We start from the raw sequence: 20,943 nt of genomic DNA, 5'->3' as shown, positions 1-20,943 counted from the left end.
TCCTACTTCTGTTCATATGGGAGCAGTCATGCGTATTATCAGATACATCAAGTCCTCTCTTTCACGAGGACTTTTCTTATCTTCCTCTTCTCTTGATTTAATTGCATATACTGATGCTGATTGGGGAGGTGATCCCAATAACAGACACTCAACCACTGGCTTTTGTGTCTTTTTAGGGGAATCATTAATCTCGTGGAGGTGTAAAAAGCAGCAGAAGGTATCTCTCTCATCCACCGAAGCTGAATACAGAGCCATGGCAACCACGACCATGGAAGTAGTTTGGCTCCGACGACTGCTTGCTGACATGGGAGTTGAAGCAACAAAGGCTTCACAAATGTGTTGTGACAACAAAAATGCGATCTACATTGCCAGTAACAGAACATTCCACAAACGCACCAAACACATCGAAATGGATTGTCACTACGTCAGAGAGGAATATCTACACGGGATAATTGATCTGCCATATGTCACTTCAGAATATCAGTTAACAGACTTCTTTACAAAGCCTCTCGCTGCTCCCCGATTTCACTTTCTCTTAGACAAACTTTCGCTCATTATACCGTAAGTTTGAGGGGGAGTGTTAAAATGTAAAACTGTACATATATGTATATATAATATTATATATATATATATATAAATACATTTTTCATTTCTTTCTTTTCTGTAATTTTTTTCCTTTATTTTTATTTTTTGTCTTTATGTCATCTAGTTCAGTTTGAACTAGAATGACTGTTGCTAGTCAAGTCCTGTCCAGACTTGACTAGCAATAGAGCTGTTGGACTGACACAGTCCAACAACTCTTAATAGAGCTGTTGGACTGACACATTCCAACAACTCTAAATAGAGCTGTTGGACTGTGCCCAACAGCTCTATTGAGTCCTCTTTCAGCTGTGTATATAAAGGGGTGCAGCCCCTCTTGTATTTTACTCCAATGCTTCTTAAGCAATTGGTTTTTCATATCAATAAAGAATACATTTTTATTTTTATTTTGTTTCCAGTTATACCCTTTTTAAGGGTTATGCTTTAGTGTCATTCTTGACACTTGCTCTTGTTAATCTAAGCTCGTGTTTCGAAGATCCCCATTTCATTTCAACTTTGTTTGACTCTAACTAACAATTGTTTGATCTCTGGTTTTGTGTGTTGTATCACTTATTTGCTTATTTGGCCTCTATTGTTATTATGTTAGATGCTTGTATTGATCTTCATCTGTGATGGTTAAACTATTATTTGCTTGTGACCATGGTGATTCCTATGAATAATATTGTAAATTTTTTTTTCTTGCTTTGATTTGAATATTATTTTCAAATCATCTTTCTTATCTTCTTGCTGACTTTAGTTTGCTTTCATTACAAGTTCTCATTTACCTCTCTTTGTTTTCCCTCCCCTCTTATTTGAGTGACTTTCGTGGACATGGGATCTTGTTTTATCAGTTTTATATTCATGTGTGTGGTGAGTTGTGTGCACCGGTTGTAGCTGATGGTATTGTTTATAGTTTTACAACCATGTGTGAGGTGAGATGTGTGCATCTCTTGTGGTTGTAGCTGTCACTAAATGTCATGGATCTCAACACACTTGAAAGACGAACAAAAGGATCTAAAACATAGACATAGTTCATTTGACCAAAGACAAAAAACAATATATTTATACATAAACAAGAACACCAAGAAATAAAATAAATAATTTTTATTAATAATAAATAAACAAAAAATTACAAATGAACCTCATTGCAAAACACTCAAGCACACCCCATATGTACATCCATCCTCTCTCACCTATACAACAAAAGGATGAGCAATATATAGAGGAAGACACAACTGTCAAACTAGCTGTTAGAGCAAATCCCAACAGCTAGTTTGACTATTCAAACTAGCCATTAAAGCAAATCCTAACGGTTAAACTAGCCATTACAAACCCCAACGGCATTGGTCAACTTCATTTGACAAAAAAGAAAAGTAAATAAATAAATAAAATGCCAAAATTTAGTCATCTTAAAGAATGACTAATAAAATAAAAATAAGATCCCTATTCTACCCTAAAAGTATACAATATGTATACTTATCCTAAACTATCCTTTTACTAAATCTAAATCACAATATGTATACATTAGTATACTTCGAATTACAATGAAAAAAAATACAATGGAAAATAGCTATAAGTATACCTTAGGTATACAATTCAATGCACATATCTTGACACTCCCCCTCAAATTTATGGTAGACAATTGAAAGTTTGCAAACAAAATAAAAGGGACAAGAATATATCTTCAATGGCTTCAAAACAACAACAATAGATCTTCTGAAGGAAACTCCATGATCATTATTAGGGATCCAATCTTTAAATCTCCAAGGAGCTTTATCCCAATCCATGACTTTGATTAGATCCTGCATTGAAATAACAACACAAGACAACAACTACAACAGAAAGATTATAACACAAAATATAATAAAAAAACACTATATATATAATATTAGTTAAATACTTAAATATATGTAGAAAGAAGATGGCCAAACACACCAAAGACATGAGAAAATACAATATAAATTAGGATCACAAGAGAAAAACTATATAAAAATATTTCAAAAACAAGTGCAAGAACCAACAGCTAAATACATGTAAGAGATACAATAGACCTTTCAGACAAGAGTTACTAAACATAATTTCATATCTCCAGTAATTATAGAATATCCAAATTCACAAAAACTACACATTTCCAAAGATAAATACAAGATATCAAAATACTAGAGACCAAAAAATAATCATACATCAATGTAGACTATCAAGAGGCAAGCACGCTCAAACAATATTTCAATAGCTTAGATAGACATTTCATATGAATTATGAAGATTTAAATCATCAACAATTCTAAACAACTATATCAAATTGTCATTAAGTAAGAATCATATAAGAGCAAGACTTTAATGTCTCAAAGAAATGCAAAAGCTCAAAGGATCATAACAATATATGTTTCAATAACAATAATAATATCAATATATATCAATCTATGCAAACAAGACATATTATAATGCATAATGTATGTTAATGGAGACTCCAAAAATAATCATTTCCCATAAAAGGGAAAAAGGGCAGCGAAAAAGATTAGAAAATACATGAGATTTTAGAAATCCCGCATACAACAAATTTTAATGAAACAACAAGATTTTTCACAAATCCCAACGAGGTTTTATAAAAACAATAGTTTGGTCACTACAAGCAATCACCTCACTGACCTTCAACTCAACATCCGAGTCTATTAACACATAGGACAAGAGAGCAAAAAACAATGTCAGCAATAACCATACCAATGACCATGCACCGACAATACCGACTATATAAACTGACAGTAAAAGCCAGCTACAATCACAAGAGGTGCACACACTGTTGGAAAGTGAAGATCTCCACATTCATCTGTGCAGGAAAGAGAAAAACGAGAAGAAGAGGCTGCAAAACTCGCCTTTAGACTCCAGCGTGTTTTTCATTCTATTAGAGGTTTAATATATAACTAATACATAACCTTTTTAGGGTACTAAAATACCCTCTGATAATATACGTATTTACAACAGACATCCATCACTTTGGATCTGGATCCGATCCATTACAGAAATCGGGTCTAGACCCGACGTAAATTAGAGAACCAAAAACGACTTCTTTTCAGCCTCCCTCAAGTTGTGCATGGTCCTGGACCATAAACAACATGCCTTTTAGAAACCAGCATTTGTCTTTTGTCAGTCCTTTGGTGAATATATCTGCAACTTGCTCTTTAGTTCGCACAAACACAGGTTCAATCTCTTTCTCTTCAACCTTCTTTCTGACGAAATGCTGATCAATCTCAATATGCTTTGCTACACTGTGATAGATGGGGTTAAAAGACATATTGATGGGACTTTGATTATCACACAACAGGAGTGAACGAACAATCGGTTTTCCCATCTCTGTTAAGAGATGTCTTATCCACGTAGCCTCAGCGGTCGCAGCAGCCATCGATCTGTACTCAGCCTCTGTACTTGACCTAGCGACTGCCTTTTGCTTTCTACTACTCCAAGAGACCATGTTGGATCCAACGAAACTATAATAATCAGATACAGACCGTCGTTTGGGTCACCCGCCCAATCAGCATCAGCATATATAATGATTTCATGGCCACCTTTATTTAATTCACTTTTCCTGTACACCAGCCCATCACCAACTGTACCCTTTAGATAACGAAGTATTCGCTTAACTGCCTCCATGTGCGATGTATGAGGTTCATGCATAAACTGAGATACTTGATTCACCGAATAGACTATGTCAGGTCTGGTAAAGGTCAGATATTGTAACATGCCCACGATGCTGCGATATCTAGTGGGATCCTTATATAGATCTCCTTCTTTGGAACTCAATTTTTGATGGACGATGCTTGGAGTTGCCAATGGCTTACAATCTTTCATGCCTGCTCTACTAAGAATATCCATCGTGTATTTGTGTTGAGTAAGAGTAAGTGTATCACACGTTTTATCAACTTCTACTCCAAGAAAATATCGCAGATCACCGAGATCTTTCATTTTGAATATCTGATTTAATATATTCTTTACCTCCTCAATATGGTTTTTGTAGTTCCCTGTGATGATAATATCATCGACATATATTAGCAGAAGAGTGGTTACATCTCGTTCATTGTAGATGAATAATGAGTGATCTAGAAGAGACCGAGAGAAACCATGCTTCTGTATTTCCAACGAAAAACTCTCGAACCAGGACCGAGAAGCTTGCTTCAATCCATATAAAGCTCTTTTCAACTTGCATACATAATGATTGGCATCTCGTTCTGCATACCCGATGGGTTGTTCCATATAGACCTCCTCTTTTAGGTCCCCATGTAAAAACACATTTTTAACATCTAACTGACTCAACGTCCATCCATGTTCAATGGCAAGACCCAACACAATACGAATGGTTCCCATCTTAACAACAAGGCTGAAGGTTTCATCAAAATCTTGTCCTTGTTCTTGTGTGAACCCTTTGGCTACAAGTCTAGCTTTATACCTTTCAATGCTCCCATCTGGTTTATATTTTATCTTGTATACCCATCTCGACCCAACTACATTCCTATCAAGTGGTCTAGGCACAATTTCCCAAGTACCACATTCATGTAGAGCTTTCATCTCTTTATTCATTGCTTTGATCCATCTTCTAGAGTTAGCAGCTTGATAAAAAATGAGGGGCTCATCCTCTTTATTTATGGATGTTAGGAACAGTTGAAAATCCAATGAATTTTTTTTATAACTAACCCACCTGTCAAGCGGATGTCGGGCCCGCTTGGATCTTCTGATGTTGTCCAACATATGTGGAGCGGAAGTAGAAGGACCAGAATCATTATCATGAGATGTGGATGAGGGCTCTTGCTCTTTTTCTCGCCGGGTGTATACAATACCTTTATACTTTACTGGCTCCAAGTTTTGTGTGGTAACCTCTTCTGTTTGGGATATATTTGATGACTCCTAACATATTTCCTTCTGGCTGCAATCTGCAGGACAATCTTCTCTAGCATTAGAGAAGAGTTCTAAATTTAACCATGGATCGTACACCTCAATACTTGGACCTGAACTAGCAATATGAGAACTTGGATCAACAGGCTGATTGTCAAAGTTCATCTCGTCAAAAACGACATTCCTCGATATTTTGACGCGTTTGCTCAATGGATCATAACACCTATACCCCTTATAGTCTTCAACATATCCCACGAACCTGCATTTCAATGCTTTGTCCTCAAACTTATTTCTCAATGAGTTGTCAACGTGAACATAGCAAATACATCCAAACACACGTAATTCATGATAGTCAGGATGTATTCCAAATAAAGAGAAGGAGACTTATTTTCCAAAATGGTCATGGGCAATCGATTTATCACATGAACTGTGGAGTGGAAAGCTTCTGTTCATAGAGTGATAGGTAAATTAGTCCTGTGCATCATGCTCATTGCACTCTCAACAATATGTCGATGCTTTCTCTCTGTAATTCCATTCTGTTGAGGTGTATGTGAGCAAGACACTCTTCTCTTTATCCCATTATGTTGAAGGAAACTAACAAAATCACTGGAATAGAATTCCCCTTGTCCGTCGCATTGGAAATTGAGTATATTGGTAGATAAATGATTTTTGACAAATGAATGAAAATTTTGGAACAATCCAAAAACTTTTGATTTATGTTTCATGAAGAATATCCAAGTATAGCGGGAATAACTATCAATGAAATTGAGATAATATTTGCTACCAGAAACAGAAGCAAATGGGGCAGGGCCCCAAACATCAGAACATATGGTCTCAAAAGGCCTTGAAGCTCTCTTATTAATTAAATTGAAAGGCAAAACATGACTCTTACATAAATGACAACTAGGACATTTTATTTCACTGGCTTCTGAACCCAGACTGGACTTAGGAATGAAATTATTCGAGACAAGTTTTTCAATAAAATGACGACCACAATGACCCAAACGACTATGCCAAAGAGTTGGCTTATTACATTCAGATATGACAAACACATATTTAGAAGGAACAAAAGACGAATATTGAGGCTTCAAGGATGAATCAGCAGAATGAACAACGAAGAAAGGATCTTCTTGGAAGATGTACATGTTGCCTCGTCTTTTTCCTTCAGCGAATGTCTCCCTCGTGCGAAGATCCTTGACATAAACAGAAGAGGGAGTAAATTCAACTGAGGCATTAATATCATCAACAAGTTTTGAGACAGAAACAATGTTCTTCTGGATATTGGGAGCATGAATAACATTTGAAAGATTAAGAGAAGACTTGGACATGGGTATAATGGCATTTCCAATATGCGAGATGGAGTGATGAGAACCATCTCCTGTGACTATGCTACTCTTACCAACATAAGGGTTAAGATTCAAAAGCTTACCCGCATCACCTGAGACGTGTGTCGCTGCTCCGGAATTGACGTACCAAATGCCTTTATCATTTTGTTTCATATTTAAGCCTGCTAAGGCTGCCAATAACAACTCTTTTACTTCTCCATCCTTCTTAGCCTCTGTTTGTGGAGTTTTTCCCTTATTTTGAGGATTGAACCAACAATTTGCCTTAATATGTCCTTTCTTATTGCATAGGAAGCAGGTAGGAATAGGCCTTTGTCTCTATATATTGGGTGTTGGAAGGATACCACGACCACTAAAGACATTTCTCCCTTGTCCTCCTTTACCTCGAAAAGAATTTCCTCCTCTGCCTCTGCCATAAGTCAGTCCCGTGGCCAGCACATCTTGAGTTCTTGAATGAACATGGGTGTCCTCAGAGAACCCTTTTAGGGTCATTTCATATTAAAGTAGTTTTGCACGAAGATCTTCAAATTTTGGAAGTTCCGGGAGACACAACAAGGATATCACCAGAACATGATAGTCCAGCCCTAATCCACTCAAGGTCTGCTGCATTTTGTCTTTATCACTGACGAGACATCCCACAATAGCCAGCTGATCTGTAATGCCTTTCATTTTATTCAGGTACTCCATAATAGACATCGAATCTTTCTTCAACATTTGAAATTCTCGCTTGAGAAACACAATTCTTGCTTCAGAGATCTGTGAATATGTCTGAACTAACTTGTCCCACAACTCTTTGACTGAACAATCATCGGGAATGACAACAAGAACTTCCTATGAGAGTGTTGATGTGATGTATGCCACTAATGCTTGATCTCTTTTCATCCAAGCGACATAATCTGGATTTTTGAGAAAAACGATGGATTGTGCCTCTTTATCGTCTGTCTTTTCCTGCAAGGTGAATTCTGGAGGGATTGAGACCGATCCATCCAGGTGACCAGAGAGATCCTGGCTCCTTATAAAAGGAACAATCTGCCTTTTCCAAGTCAAAAAGTTGGAATTATTCAGCTTTTCAGAGACCAATTGGCTAAGGAAGTTGGAGGAAAGGCTTGATTGTGGGAAGGTTGAGTCCATTGGTAAAGAAAATGAAAAGAAGAGTCTGAATAAAAAAAAAATTCAGTCACCCGAGTATCCTGCCTTTTTTTTAAAAAACAGACTTATTATACTCGGGTATGACCAGATAGGTAACTGATTAAACAATTTTCGAGACACAACCTGAAAATCGCACAGAGGAATATGAAAAAGTGAAACAGAATATTGCAAACTGTGACAACACAATATCGATCTTTGTATGTATAGTATCCAGACTTAAAGCATTTCAATAATGAATATCAAAACATGGAAGTAGTTTCAGATCTGATAAACATGAAACATGACAATTAATAATTCAAGAAAAAAGGAAAGAAACATCACAAGCATTAATCTTAACGACTGAATATGCAGATTTAAGTGAACACCTCTGGGATCAGTAACTGATTGTAGGGGAATCAGTTCTGAAGAAGATAATCACACATCGACAAAACAGAAAAGAAGATAAGAAAACGCACGCTGAGAGGTTTAACGCACGCTGAGAGGTTACCAAATTTGAAAAGGAGAAGAAGACGTAACCATTAACTGGGTTACCAGATTTGAAAAGAAGGAAGAGACGTACCCATAGGTCGGGTTACCAGATCTGAAAGGAAGTCAGGTTCTTACCAGGGCCGAAGTAGAATAGGGAGGAAAGGAAGAAGACGCATGCAGAGTTCACGCAGAGTTGGAGTTGGATAGGGACGATCTTTCTGGAAGGCAATCTCAGGCACAACATTCAACGCTGCTCTGATACCATGTTGGAAAGTGAAGATCTCCACATTCACCTGTGCAGGAAAGAGAAAAACGAGAAGAAGAAGAGGCTGCAAAACTCGTCTTTAGACTCCAGCGTGTTTTTCATTCTATTAGAGGTTTAATATATAACTAAAACATAACCTTTTTAGGGTACTAAAATACCCTCTAATAATATACGTATTTACAACAGACATCCATCACTTTGGATCGGGATCCGATCCATTACAGAAATCGGGTCCAGACCCGACGTAAATTAGAGAACCAAAAACGACTTCTTTTCACACACTTCACATTACACATGGTTGTAATACTGTAAACAACACCATCAGCTACAATGGGTGCACACAACCATACACATGGTTGTAAAATTGATAAAACAAGATCCCTTGTCCACAGAAAAGGTCACTCAAAAAGAGGGGAGAGAGGAAAAGAAGAGATAGAAAAAAAACTTTAATGAAAACAAATTAATATCAACAAGATGATTTGAAAAATAATATTCAAATCAAGACATGAACAAAATTTTTTACAATATTATGAGATTTAATCCATAATAACCAACACGGTCAAAAGCAAATAACAATTTAGCCATCACAGGTAAAAATCAATACAAGCATCCAACATAATAATAACAAGGGCCAAATAAGCAAATGAGTGATACAACACACTCACAAAACCAGAGATTAAAACAATCGTCAGTTAGAGCCAAATCGAGTGCCAACACAACACTCATAAACCAGCAATCTAAACTAACAAAAACAATGAGGTGCACACAACTCACCCCCAACAACAAACATCTCTGGCTCCACAATAACAAGGTGCACACAACTCACTTCAAAAGGCCGAAAAAAACAGATGATGCATCAAAGAAAAAGCTGTGATGGACTAAACCAAAGCCAAAAGAAGGCAACAAGAAAACCTCAGAAAATGCTTTCCAAAAAGAGGTTATAAACAAGAGCTGATTTGAAAAACAATTTTTTCAAATCAAAATCAAAGGGAGTTTTAAACCTCTAATGAATAAGGTGCAAAAAAAGGCAAAACAGGATGACAAACATGTCACTTAAATCCTCATGAGAGACTGCAAATAAGATATTTGTAAGTCTCACAAGCCTTATGCAATCAAAGACAATTCAAGGGGGACATAGACAAGAGTGAAATAATCACAATCCCACTAGGCCAAAAACACACGAAGGACAAGGAAGGTTGTGCAGGGGCAATGCAAATAAGCCACTAGAGGTAAATACAATAGCTCAAGAGCATACACAAATACAACCCTCAAAGAAGAAAAACTAATTATTTTATTAAGATACTCACAAAGAAATATCATAATCAAACCTTACAAGATAATTTTGCCCATGTAATGAAATAGTCTTCAAGGGAGCAATAGCACAAGGCCACTAAGGCAAATACATAGCAGCCCTTAAAGGGCAATAACACTCAAAAATCCACTAAGGACATTCACGATCACATATAAAAATAACAATTTTATCGATGATAATATACATAAAATATGCATTCAAAGGATCACATAGAAGTTGTATGGACACAATGCCAAAAATTATAGATCACAAAAGAATTTCAACGCATCAAATGCCTTGAACCAACCACAATAGGACTCATGCTCATGAAAGAACTAATTACACAAAAGAAAAAGATTCAATCATATAAACTTTAAATTCAAGATTCATAAATACCCAAAGTTCCTAAATAAGGACATATAGCATAAGGAGGATGCATGCATCTCATATTTCAAATCACGAAAAATATATTATAAAATTTTCAAAATAGGGATAAAACTTCTCGAGGGATTAACCATGGAATATGCTTATCATACAGGAGATACACAACTATCCATAGAACCATAATAAAACAAAACCATGCCTTCATACCAAGACACATGCTTTTCTTCATAAACATTTATGAAGCAATCGAGAAAAGAGACCACAAATCTAAACTAAATCATAAATAAGATCCTTATCAAGAAACTACACACACATATATATATATATATATATATATATATATATATATAAGCATTTAAATAAAATAAATTATTCAAAGATCCATGAGAACAACACACAAAAGCACATATGCACCTAAAATAGGCCAAAACAAAGGAATAACAATTTTGAAACCCATAAAAAAAACAAACTTTAATTTATGAAATCACAATAGGCACCAAATGGACATTCATGAAAAGTCAATAGCAATAAGCTCACACACAAAAATAAGAAGACATAAGAGATTTAATAGAACTTTTAAACAAAAGAACACTGTCACACACAATGTAAAAGCGTATAAACAACAAAAATGATTTGAAAAACATCCTAAAACTAACTATGAGATACATACGTCGATCAATGACAGTTTACAAAGTACGTACCCAAACAAGAAGGTCCCAATCCATCGCCACAAACATCAAGGTGATCTACCCTTGCTTTGATACCATGTCACAAAGTGGCACGGATCTCCAAACATACTCAAAAGACAAAAAAAATATCTAAAGCATAAACATAATTCATTTAACAAAAGACAAAAAAACAACATATTTATACATAAACAAGAACACCAAGAAATAAAATACATAATTTTTATTAATAACAAATAAGCAAAAATTACAAATGAATCTCACTACAAAACACTCAAGCATACCCGATATGTACATCCATCCTCTCTCACCTATACAACAAAAGGATGAGCAATATATAGAGGAAGACACAACTGCTAGTTTGACAAGTCAAACTAGCTGTTAAAGCTAGTCCTAACGGCTAGTTTGACTAGTCAAACTAGCATTAGAGCAAATCTCAATAGCTAGTTTGACTATTCAAACTAGCTATTAAAGCAAATCCTAAAACCCTAGTTTGACTAGTCAAATTAGCAATTACAAACCCCAACAGCTAGTTGGTCAACCTCATTTGACCAAAAATAAAAGTAAATAAATAAATAAAATTACAAAATTTAGTCATCTTAAATAATGACTAATAATAATAAAAACAAGATCCCTATTCTACCCTAAAAGTATACAATATGTATACCTATCCTAAACTATCCTTTTACTAAAACCTAAATCGCAATAAGTATACTTCAGTATACTTGAAATTACAATGAGAAAGAAACCATATAAAGGAAAATACCTATAAGTATACCTTAGTATACCTAGATATACAATACAATGCACATATCTTAACAGTAGCTGATGTTTATTGTCAGTTTAGACTCAGTATTGCTGGTGCTTGGTCACTGGTATGGTTATTGCTGCAATTTGTTTTTTTATCTCTTGTCCTATGTGTTGATACATGGTTTTTTGAGGTTGTTGAGATGGAGGTTAGTGAGGTGATTGCTTGTAGTGACCAAACTATTGTTTTTTGTAAAACCCTATTGAGTTTTGTGAACAAAATATTGGAAAATCTATGATGCAAAATTTGTTGTATTTCTAAAATCTCTTTGTTACTTTCTAATCCTTTCCGCTGCTCTTTTGCCCTTGCATGAGAAATGGTTGCTCTTAAAGATTCCATTTGCATGCATTAAAATATGCTTTGATTACATATTGGATATGTTTCATGTTGATTATCTTGCTTCCATAATTTGTATTGTCCAGTTGATGTAGGTAACAACAAACAACAACAACTATGCCTTCATCCCAAAACAATTGGGGTCGGCGATATGAACCAAAAAAGAAAATCATTCTGGGTCTATGTCACACAGACTCGGCTCCAAGGTCGACACAGCCGCGTCGACACGCACCGACACGGGTGCGGCTCGGACTCAGTCAACCTGACCCTGGGTGCGGTCAACTCACCCAGGGTCATTTTGATCCATTTTTTTGGAATTTAAAAAAAAAAATTGGGCTACAGAATTAAAAAAGAAAATCTTGGGGGGGGGGGGGTGCCCCTTATAAACGCGGGACCCGCACCGGGGGGAACCCCCCCTCCCCTCCTGTAAGGAAAAAAACCCTGAATCAGGCTTCACAACTCATCACCTGTCCCCTAATGGGCACAACTTTGACCGAATTTATATATATATATATATATATATATATATATATATATATATATATAGTCTTCGTGTCCAAAATTTTTGAAATTGTGCCGCACCCGTGTCGCACCCGCACCCGCACCCGCACCCATGTGACATGGTTCTGTGTCTTCCACATGAATCCTTCTCCTCCAATCATTTCTATCCAATGCCATGTCCTCGGTGAGGTTCAAAGCATTCATGTCCTTTCCTATCATCTCCATCCAAGTCTTCTTAGGCCTACCGCGACCTCTTTTAACTAATATATTTTCCCATTTCTCCATCCTTCTAACTGGAGCATCATTAGGCCTTCGCCGAAACATTGTCTATAGCTTCTTGGGCATACCGTGACCTCTTAGTTGATGTAGGCATTTAGAATTATTATTGGTTCATATCTTTGTATGAAATGTTTAGCTGAGATTGAAATATTGTTTGTCCATGATTGTCTATAGCTTCTTGATTTTTGATATTGAATATTGATATGTAATTATGTTTAGTCATTGGTGATCCAACCTTGTTATCTTTAATATCTTCTATGTTTTCTTGGAGATATATATTGATATTTCTTGCAAAATTTTGTGGTTATGGTTATCTAAATTATTGGGATTTTAAAACTATTTTATTGGCTCTTGAATCTAAGCCTTTAATGGTTTTATATTAATTGATTTTTAAAATTCTTCAATTAGTTTTCTTGCTTATTTGTTTATGAATTAAATGGTTTATTATATTCTCTATATATTGTATTTTTCTTGTTCTTTTGGAGTGCTTGACCATCCTCTCTCCTGATATACTTTACGTAATATTATTATAACTAATTTTTGAGTTGTTTTTACAAAACCTATTCTATTTTGCTATGATGTCTCCTTTTGTGCAGTTGGGATTTTTTTTTTGTGTTCACAGGTTCTTAAAAATGATGTGGATTAAGCAAATGATTGGTGGAATCTTGAAGATATTATTGATGCATCCCATCATGAAGATGAAGATAGATAAAGGAATTTTTTGTGAAGATAACCAATCCAGATCTTTGAAGACTTGGATCCTTTTTCCTTCTTTTGTATTTGCAAACTTCCGGTTAGCCATTGCAAGTTTGAGGGGGAGTATTAAGATACATGTATTGTTTGCATAGTTTGTATATATCTAAGTATACCAAGGTGTACTTAGGTATTTTTCTTATATTTCTAATTCTCTTGTATTCAAAGTTTACCAAAGTATACTTTTTGTGTATTTAGTTAGGTATTTTCCATTTGTACTTTTTAGGATTTAGGTTAAGTGTATTTAATGTATACTTTAGGTCAGATTAGTTTTTTTGGTCATTATTAAAATGACTAAATATTTTATTTTTGTATTTTGTATTTGCTTTAATGGCTAGTTTGAATAGTTAAACTAGCTGTTGGGATTTTCCATAGTCACAAATATCGGTATCAGCTATATCTGGGCGAGGCTATTTCTCGTGATATTACATGTTTGGTGATAAATCTCAGAAAAATCTCGGGGCTTAAAAAATAAAAAAATATGTGAAAATAACAAAAATAAGTAAGAAAGTATCATGTTTAGATAATAAAATACATATATAATAAAAGAAATAAGTAAAAATGCAAAATAAATAAGAATAACACATTTAAGATGTAGAAAATAAATAAAAACAGTAACAATAATTGATAATATTGCGATATTCTCGTGATAATATCATGACATAATCAAATTGGCGATATTTTCAAATATCATGATATTTTACCTATAATATCTTTCGCTGAAAATACAATGATAATATCATGATATTTTGAAAATATCGTTGATATCTGTGACAGAGGGATTTGCTCTAACAACTAGTTTGACTAGTAAAACTAGCCATTAGGACTAGCTCTAACGGCTAGTTTGACTAGTCAAACCAGTGTTGTCAATATTGGTGCATATTGGGCAATTTGTATCATAGTTGGCAAACCCGACGAGTTGACTCGGGAATCGCTCTAGTCGACCCCGATCGGACCCCAACTGGGTCAGCGATTCAAGACCACCGATCCACATGCTTCATATGTGTTTTTTGTCATGCATTTTGTGGTTTTAATGTGTAATGTTCATAAAATAATACTTGTTATAAAGAATCCTATGTTTTTAAATCATAAATATTAACAATTATGTATAGTTGAGTACTGATATAACAGTCATTGATGTCATGTGCTAAATTTAGTGATTATACAATATGATTTTTTATTTTTTCCATATCATAACACTAGAAAATGCATAGTCCTAACTCATATGAGTTACCTAGTTGACCCACTGACTCGTGAGTCAAGGGTCAAGCGATCCAAATCCGAGTCACGAGTTTGCCAACTATGATTTGTATTTCCAGAAAATCGATATGCAATTGGCCTTATTCTGTTAATTTCAAAACAACTTGAAAAATGATCAAAAAAAGTTTTTTAATATTTTTTAATATTATTTTGACGTGTGCCTTTCTGTGATTAAAAGTTGTGATTCAAAACGATTCAACTCTGAATCGGTATCGCTCGTTTCACCTGAATCGTTTGAAAAATGATTTGTGGCCCGAGATGATAATGACAACATTGAGTCAAACTAACCGTTATGTTTTCCTCTATATATTGCTCATCCTTTTGTTGTATAGGTGAGAGAGGATGGATATATATATAGTGTGTGTGCGTGTGTGCGCATGAGTGTTGTAGCGAGGTTGACTTGTATATTTGTATGAAAATTTCTCATTAATAAAATATTTAATATTTTATGTCTTGTTTTTCCTCATGATTATGTATGGTTTATTGTATCTAGACAAATGCATTTGGATTTCATTTATGTTTGATAAAATTGGTGTTATTCTTTTGTATTTCTTGTGTATCTTATTCCGTGCCATCTTGTGACACTTTGGTCTATTTGTATTTATTGCTTTTTATATTTTCATTTTTTGGGATTTAGATGCTTCCTTTCAGTTGTTAAATTGAAAAAAAATTCTATGCTTCTGTTTCTGTTACTGGTTAGTACATAGATTAATTTACATTATTTTCCTATCATTTTTACATCTATTTCAATTAAAATTACAAAAATTACCGGTATTTTATGATTTCCCTGTTCTTTGCTCCAGGAAGGGCTGGAAGGTATGGATCCAAATTTCCAAATGGTGAAGTAACTTGTTTGGATGGTGGGGATTTGCCTTTGCTTCACTCATCTTTAAACTCTCCTTCCCCCATTTTGGAGGTAAGTTATTTATAGAGGAATGCTTTGTGTGCCTTTGGTCAAAATCTTCGTGGATGTTTAATCTTATGTCAGTTTGAAGATAGTGGCTTATCACAGTAAGATCACAAACCTTGCCTAGTGAAAAAAAGAGTGAAAACCATGATATTACAGAAAATAACATCAAGCAATATATATATATATATATATATATATATATATATATATATATATATATATATATATATATATATATATTGAGGTCTGGGTGGGCACGTGCCAACCCTGACCCGAAAACTCCCTAATAGGGGGGTTCAGGTCAGGGGTGGGCAGTGCCCACCCTGACCCAATGAAAGAAGGATCAGGGTGGTAGTGTCCACCCTGATCTTTTATGTGCCCCGCCTCTCTCTCTCTCTCAACCCAAAAATCCCCCCAATGGAAGGGTTTGCTAGCGGTGGTAAATGAGCCGAGTTGGCTCGTTAAGGCTACACCCCCTGCCCTTTGCAAGCCAATACTGAGCTGACTCGTCTTCTAAAAAAGTTATTTTTTAAGTATTTTTTAAAGCTTGATAATATATAAAATATGTATAATACATATAAATATATGTTTAACCCAGAGTTGCCAGTCGAGGAAGCGGGAGCAGAAAGCGATTCGAGAAGCGAGGCACTTTCAAAATTTTAGGAAGTGGGAAGCGTGGGACGTCTTAGAAGCGAACTAGGAATCGTCTCGGAAGCGAACCAGAAGCGAAAAAAGAGAAAAAAAACTAAAAATAAAATAAAATGAAAAAGGGGGAAGTGAGCTTCCCATTTAAGGGAAGCACACTTCCCCTAAATTGGGAAGCACGTTTCGGAAGCGCGATATTTTTGCGCTTTCGAAACGTGCTTCGGGGAAGCGCGCTTCCCCACTCCCAAGGGCGCTTCCGGTAACTCTGGTTTATCCCATGTACAAAACATATATAATATGCATTTTATGTATATAATATATGTATAAATATATAGTATAAAAGTATATATAAATATATAATTTGTAAAATGACCTATACGAGTCAAGCCAATCGAGCTTGCCATGGTTGTGCTCAGCTCATTTACCTAAATGAGCTAGCTAATAGCTTGGCTTGCTGAGCTCAATTTCTGAGCCGAGCCAAATGGCAAGCTGTTCATCTCATTTCCCAGCCATAGAGTTTGTGCCCACCCTAGTTCAGATTCCTGGCTCTGCCCCTATATATATCCATTATCTCCGAGAACAGGGTTACAACTTACAACAATATGTTGTCTCCCCTCTGCATAAAAACATCTGATTTCTGTGCTTAATTGAAAAAATAACTATTTTGACTGGGTACAGTGATAAAAAGACCATTGATGACCTAGCTGTGTGCAGTATGACTGTATCAACATGAAGGCACCAAAGCTTACCTTGGCTATCATGCAAAATGTTGATTTTGTATAGGTTTCTGAGAGCACGATTGGTTGGTTCTGACCAATGTTGTGAAAAGCGTTGAGGCGTAGCGAGGCGCTCCACCAAAATCTGAGGCAAGGCGTAAGCCTTGTGGCGTAAAACGTAAGCCTTGAGAATGGTTACATGCTATTCTTACTGAGTGATACCAGTTACACGCTGAAAGAGGATGAGAACAGATCAAGGTATTATATCGAACTTCCTCAAGCAAGTCTTGTAACCCAACCTTTATACAGAAGATCATAAACACTCCAAGAATTACATTATTTTCCCCCACCCACAGAAAGTTCTTATAAATCAACGGTGTTTTTGTTCTTCTAACCAAACAAATGAAACAACTGGGCAGATTCCTGAAATTCTGTTTTTGAGAATCAGAACTCAGTACCAAGTACCAACTCTGAGATATCTGTTCGGTTTAGTTTAAAAACTGGACTCTGATACCCAGGTCATTCCACAAAATGCCCAAATCCCATGCCTTTCCAATTCTCGCACGAATGGATATCTCAACTCTCGAACATACCAGATTCCGGAATCCGAAGAATTTAAAAATGTAGTTCAGAAGGTGGATTCTAAGTCAAGTATCCAAATAAACAACAAAGACAACAAGAATCAGTAAGTAATGACTAAAATTACCAGATAACGATGTCAATACCAATAATGTCACAAAATGAAAATCCAAACATTTTTTTATGAAAATAAGGAATTAAGTGCATCATCATAAACTGAAAATTCCAAACAGTAAAGAAAGAGAAAAACCTGGTTGAACAGATGGTGGAATCCAACGGTGCACTGAAGAATTACGTGCATGATGGTTCTGATGGGTTCCTCCGCATCGTTCCAGATCGCTTCGAGGGCATCGTGGCAGCCGTAGTAATCGTCGGAGTTGAAATTGCCGAGGGCATCGTGGAAGGCGAATGCTATTGCCAAGAGCGTGAAGAGAGGGAGAGCGAGTGGGAGAGGAGAGGGAGAGCGTGCATGAAGAGAGGGAGAGTGAGTGGGAGAAGGAGCGTGAAGAGAGGGAGAGCGAGTGGGAGAGGAGAGGGAAAGCGAGTGGGAGAGGAGAGGGAGAGCGTGAGTGAAGCTGAAACCCTATTTTGTGGTCAAATGAGGGATTTGACCCTCATTTGACCACGAAAACTTAAGGCATGTACGCCTCAGCGTGAGGCGCGCCTCGCCTCAAGGCGTGCGCCTCAAGGCGTGCGCCTCAAGGCGTATGAGGCACACACCTTGGGGCTTTTGCGCTTTGTACGTGCGCCTCAAGGCTTAAAGCCCCTCACCTTGAGCCGCGTTTTTAATAACACTGGTTCTGACATTGCATAATGCTTAAACCCAAAGTGCCTTTTAGTGCCAGAAAGAATAAATTGTTGTGGTTGAGAGTCTTGAGACTTTGTTCAGTGTATCATGTATCTTTTCCATTAATGGGATTAGCCTTGTTCATATTTTATTTATCGGCTTTTGAAGCACTCAGCACCTTTTTTATACTTATTGCACCCTCACGCTTCAGTCCTTTGAAATGCTCAAACATGATGGTTTTTTTGAAATTGCTGGTGATTTTAATGGATGCACGAAATGTTAACTTTTTTTGTCAGACTATAACTCATTACATCTGAAACCAACTCTGCATGAGCGTGATGTGCATATGCACACACACACACACACATGTTGGTGCATTTTTAAAAATTTCACAAACTTTAGTTGCTTTTCTAAAAAATGCCTACAAAGCTAGGAGCCATTGTCTCAAATATTTCAAGTTGTCCATCTGGCTAAAGGATAAGTGAATAATTTTACTAGTTCCACAATTGACTGCTTATATCTTGCTTCACATGGTCTACAGTTAATGCCTTTCCTAAGGGCTCTTTTATATGTCTTTGCAGCGTGCAGGACTCTTTCCTACCTCTGACCTGTTGTTTCTATACTCCAGATTACATCCCAAAATTGGGTTTTATCACATGCTGGTAAGCTCTATATGAACCAAAATCCTGATTATACTTGCTTTAAGATAAGGTCATGTCAGAACTATTATGTGTAGAAACAAGTAAAAATAAATATGTTAGAAACAAAAAAACAGGCCTACTTTTAGCAACAAAGAAATGTTTGCACACTTCCATAATGATTTCATAGATATTTTCTTTAGAAATTGTCCATTTTGACACTTGTTTTTGTGTGTGTAAAGGGAACCCGGGTCTTGGTTAATAAGAAAAATGCATCATTATCTTGGTTCCTGTATGCAACCTAAACATGACAAATACTCCTGATGCATGTACTTTTTTGCTCATTTATTTTATATTTCTATCTGCATACATTGTGATATAATTGTAAGAATTTGTGATTGTTTGCCTGTATACATGCATGATATTGAATACTTACATGATTTTTTGGAGTTTACATGAGCATCAGACAGCTTTCCTACCAACAATTGTGCAGTAACTGTTTATCCATTACTCTTGTTTTTATTTTTGCAGGAGCAGTTCCTAGAGAAAGCAAAAATATCTTCGTGTTATTTCATTACTAACTATGAAGATATTCTGGTACACCATGCTTGATTGAGTTCATTTGATGCACTTTCGTTTTTATGATTTATGCTTTTGAATAGTTTGATATCTAATGGTTCATGGAAAATTATCTGGGTGTCAATTAATAGCATGCAAGGTATTTCCTTAATGGATTCCACTGGGATCAAGCATTATTTAAATGGTCAGCCTCTTTTTTGGCTGCAGAAGGTCGCCACTGTTATTGATGAAATGCCACTAAGTTTGGAAGATAAGTATCTCTTTTGCATCAGGTAATTTTCTTCTTTTTTTAGGTAGTAAATGTATTTTCCTCTATGAGAGCAGAAGTCAAATTTTATGGGAAGTTGCCTATGTTTGGATTGTACGGAAACAAAATATTTTTGAGGAAACAGGTAACTGCAATAGAAGGGGCCACCCATTTGAAAGAGAGTTAGTGGGTATTAGGCAAGTAACAACAATAACCAAAGAAAAACAGAAGAAAGAAACTATCAATTCTCCATGTAGTTAAACATAGTTTTGTGAATGGAAAATGGTTCTATATGGTTATTGCAAGCATAAGCAAAGGTTGTTTGTTCAGCTGACTAGTTTTTAGTCTGCTTGCTTTTTTTGATATTTTAAGATAACCCAAACTATCGTGATCAATATAATCCATTTCTGTATATTGAAGTGCATTTTCAGATCAGATGAAGACTGTCTGATTGAAATACTATGAAGCCATCTTTTTTAAAGTCCCATGATACGTAAATTTATTTTTTTTACAGCCCAGTAGACATGAACGACGAAATCTCTTCTCAGGGTCTTGTACAGGTGCATCTAATGTTTCTCCTTTTTCTATAGCTGTTTAATTTCTAAATATGGTAGTCATATTTATTCTATTTGGATGGATCAGTTTGCAGAGAACTATTCGAAAAGAAGCATTGTTCGTCTGAAAGAAATATTTACCCCTGGGACACTACAAGTGCCAAAGTCACAAAATGCACTCATGGAACTTGAATCTATACACAAGGTATTAATTACTAATTGTTTTGTACGACAAATCTGCATCCCCTCACAGCTGTTGGCTTAATGCAGACACCACTGATTCAGCTGTGCTGGTCAGTAAGA

At 35.9% G+C, this 20,943-nt stretch overlaps 1 protein-coding gene across 3 annotated transcripts in view; it reads left to right on the top strand.

The window, feature by feature from the left end:
• Positions 1-20,943, top strand: part of LOC149829279 (ATP-dependent RNA helicase SUV3, mitochondrial-like) — a 61,350-nt gene that overhangs the window by 38,957 nt on the left and 1,450 nt on the right. The window contains exons 9-14 of one of the 3 annotated variants that reach the window (XR_016434423.1): positions 15,789-15,901; positions 19,204-19,284; positions 19,792-19,857; positions 19,971-20,111; positions 20,601-20,646; positions 20,729-20,816. Coding sequence is in view for 2 of the 3 variants with exons in the window: in XM_090018010.1 (XP_089874136.1) it covers positions 15,789-15,901; positions 19,204-19,284; positions 19,792-19,857; positions 20,047-20,111; positions 20,601-20,646; positions 20,729-20,845 (488 nt within the window). In the remaining variant the exon portion in view is untranslated. Of the gene's footprint in view, positions 1-15,788; positions 15,902-19,203; positions 19,285-19,791; positions 19,858-19,970; positions 20,577-20,600; positions 20,647-20,728; positions 20,846-20,943 lie in introns of those variants that run through there. The other 2 variants (XM_090018010.1, XM_090018011.1) reach the window with 2 other exon arrangements.

Source organism: Nuphar pumila, chromosome 9 (genome assembly GCF_984573655.1).
Source record: "Nuphar pumila chromosome 9, dmNupPumi1.hap1.1, whole genome shotgun sequence".
Taxonomy (NCBI): Eukaryota; Viridiplantae; Streptophyta; class Magnoliopsida; order Nymphaeales; family Nymphaeaceae; genus Nuphar; species Nuphar pumila.
The sequence above is the reverse complement of the archived record's forward strand: the minus strand, read 5'-3'. Positions and strand labels throughout refer to the sequence as shown.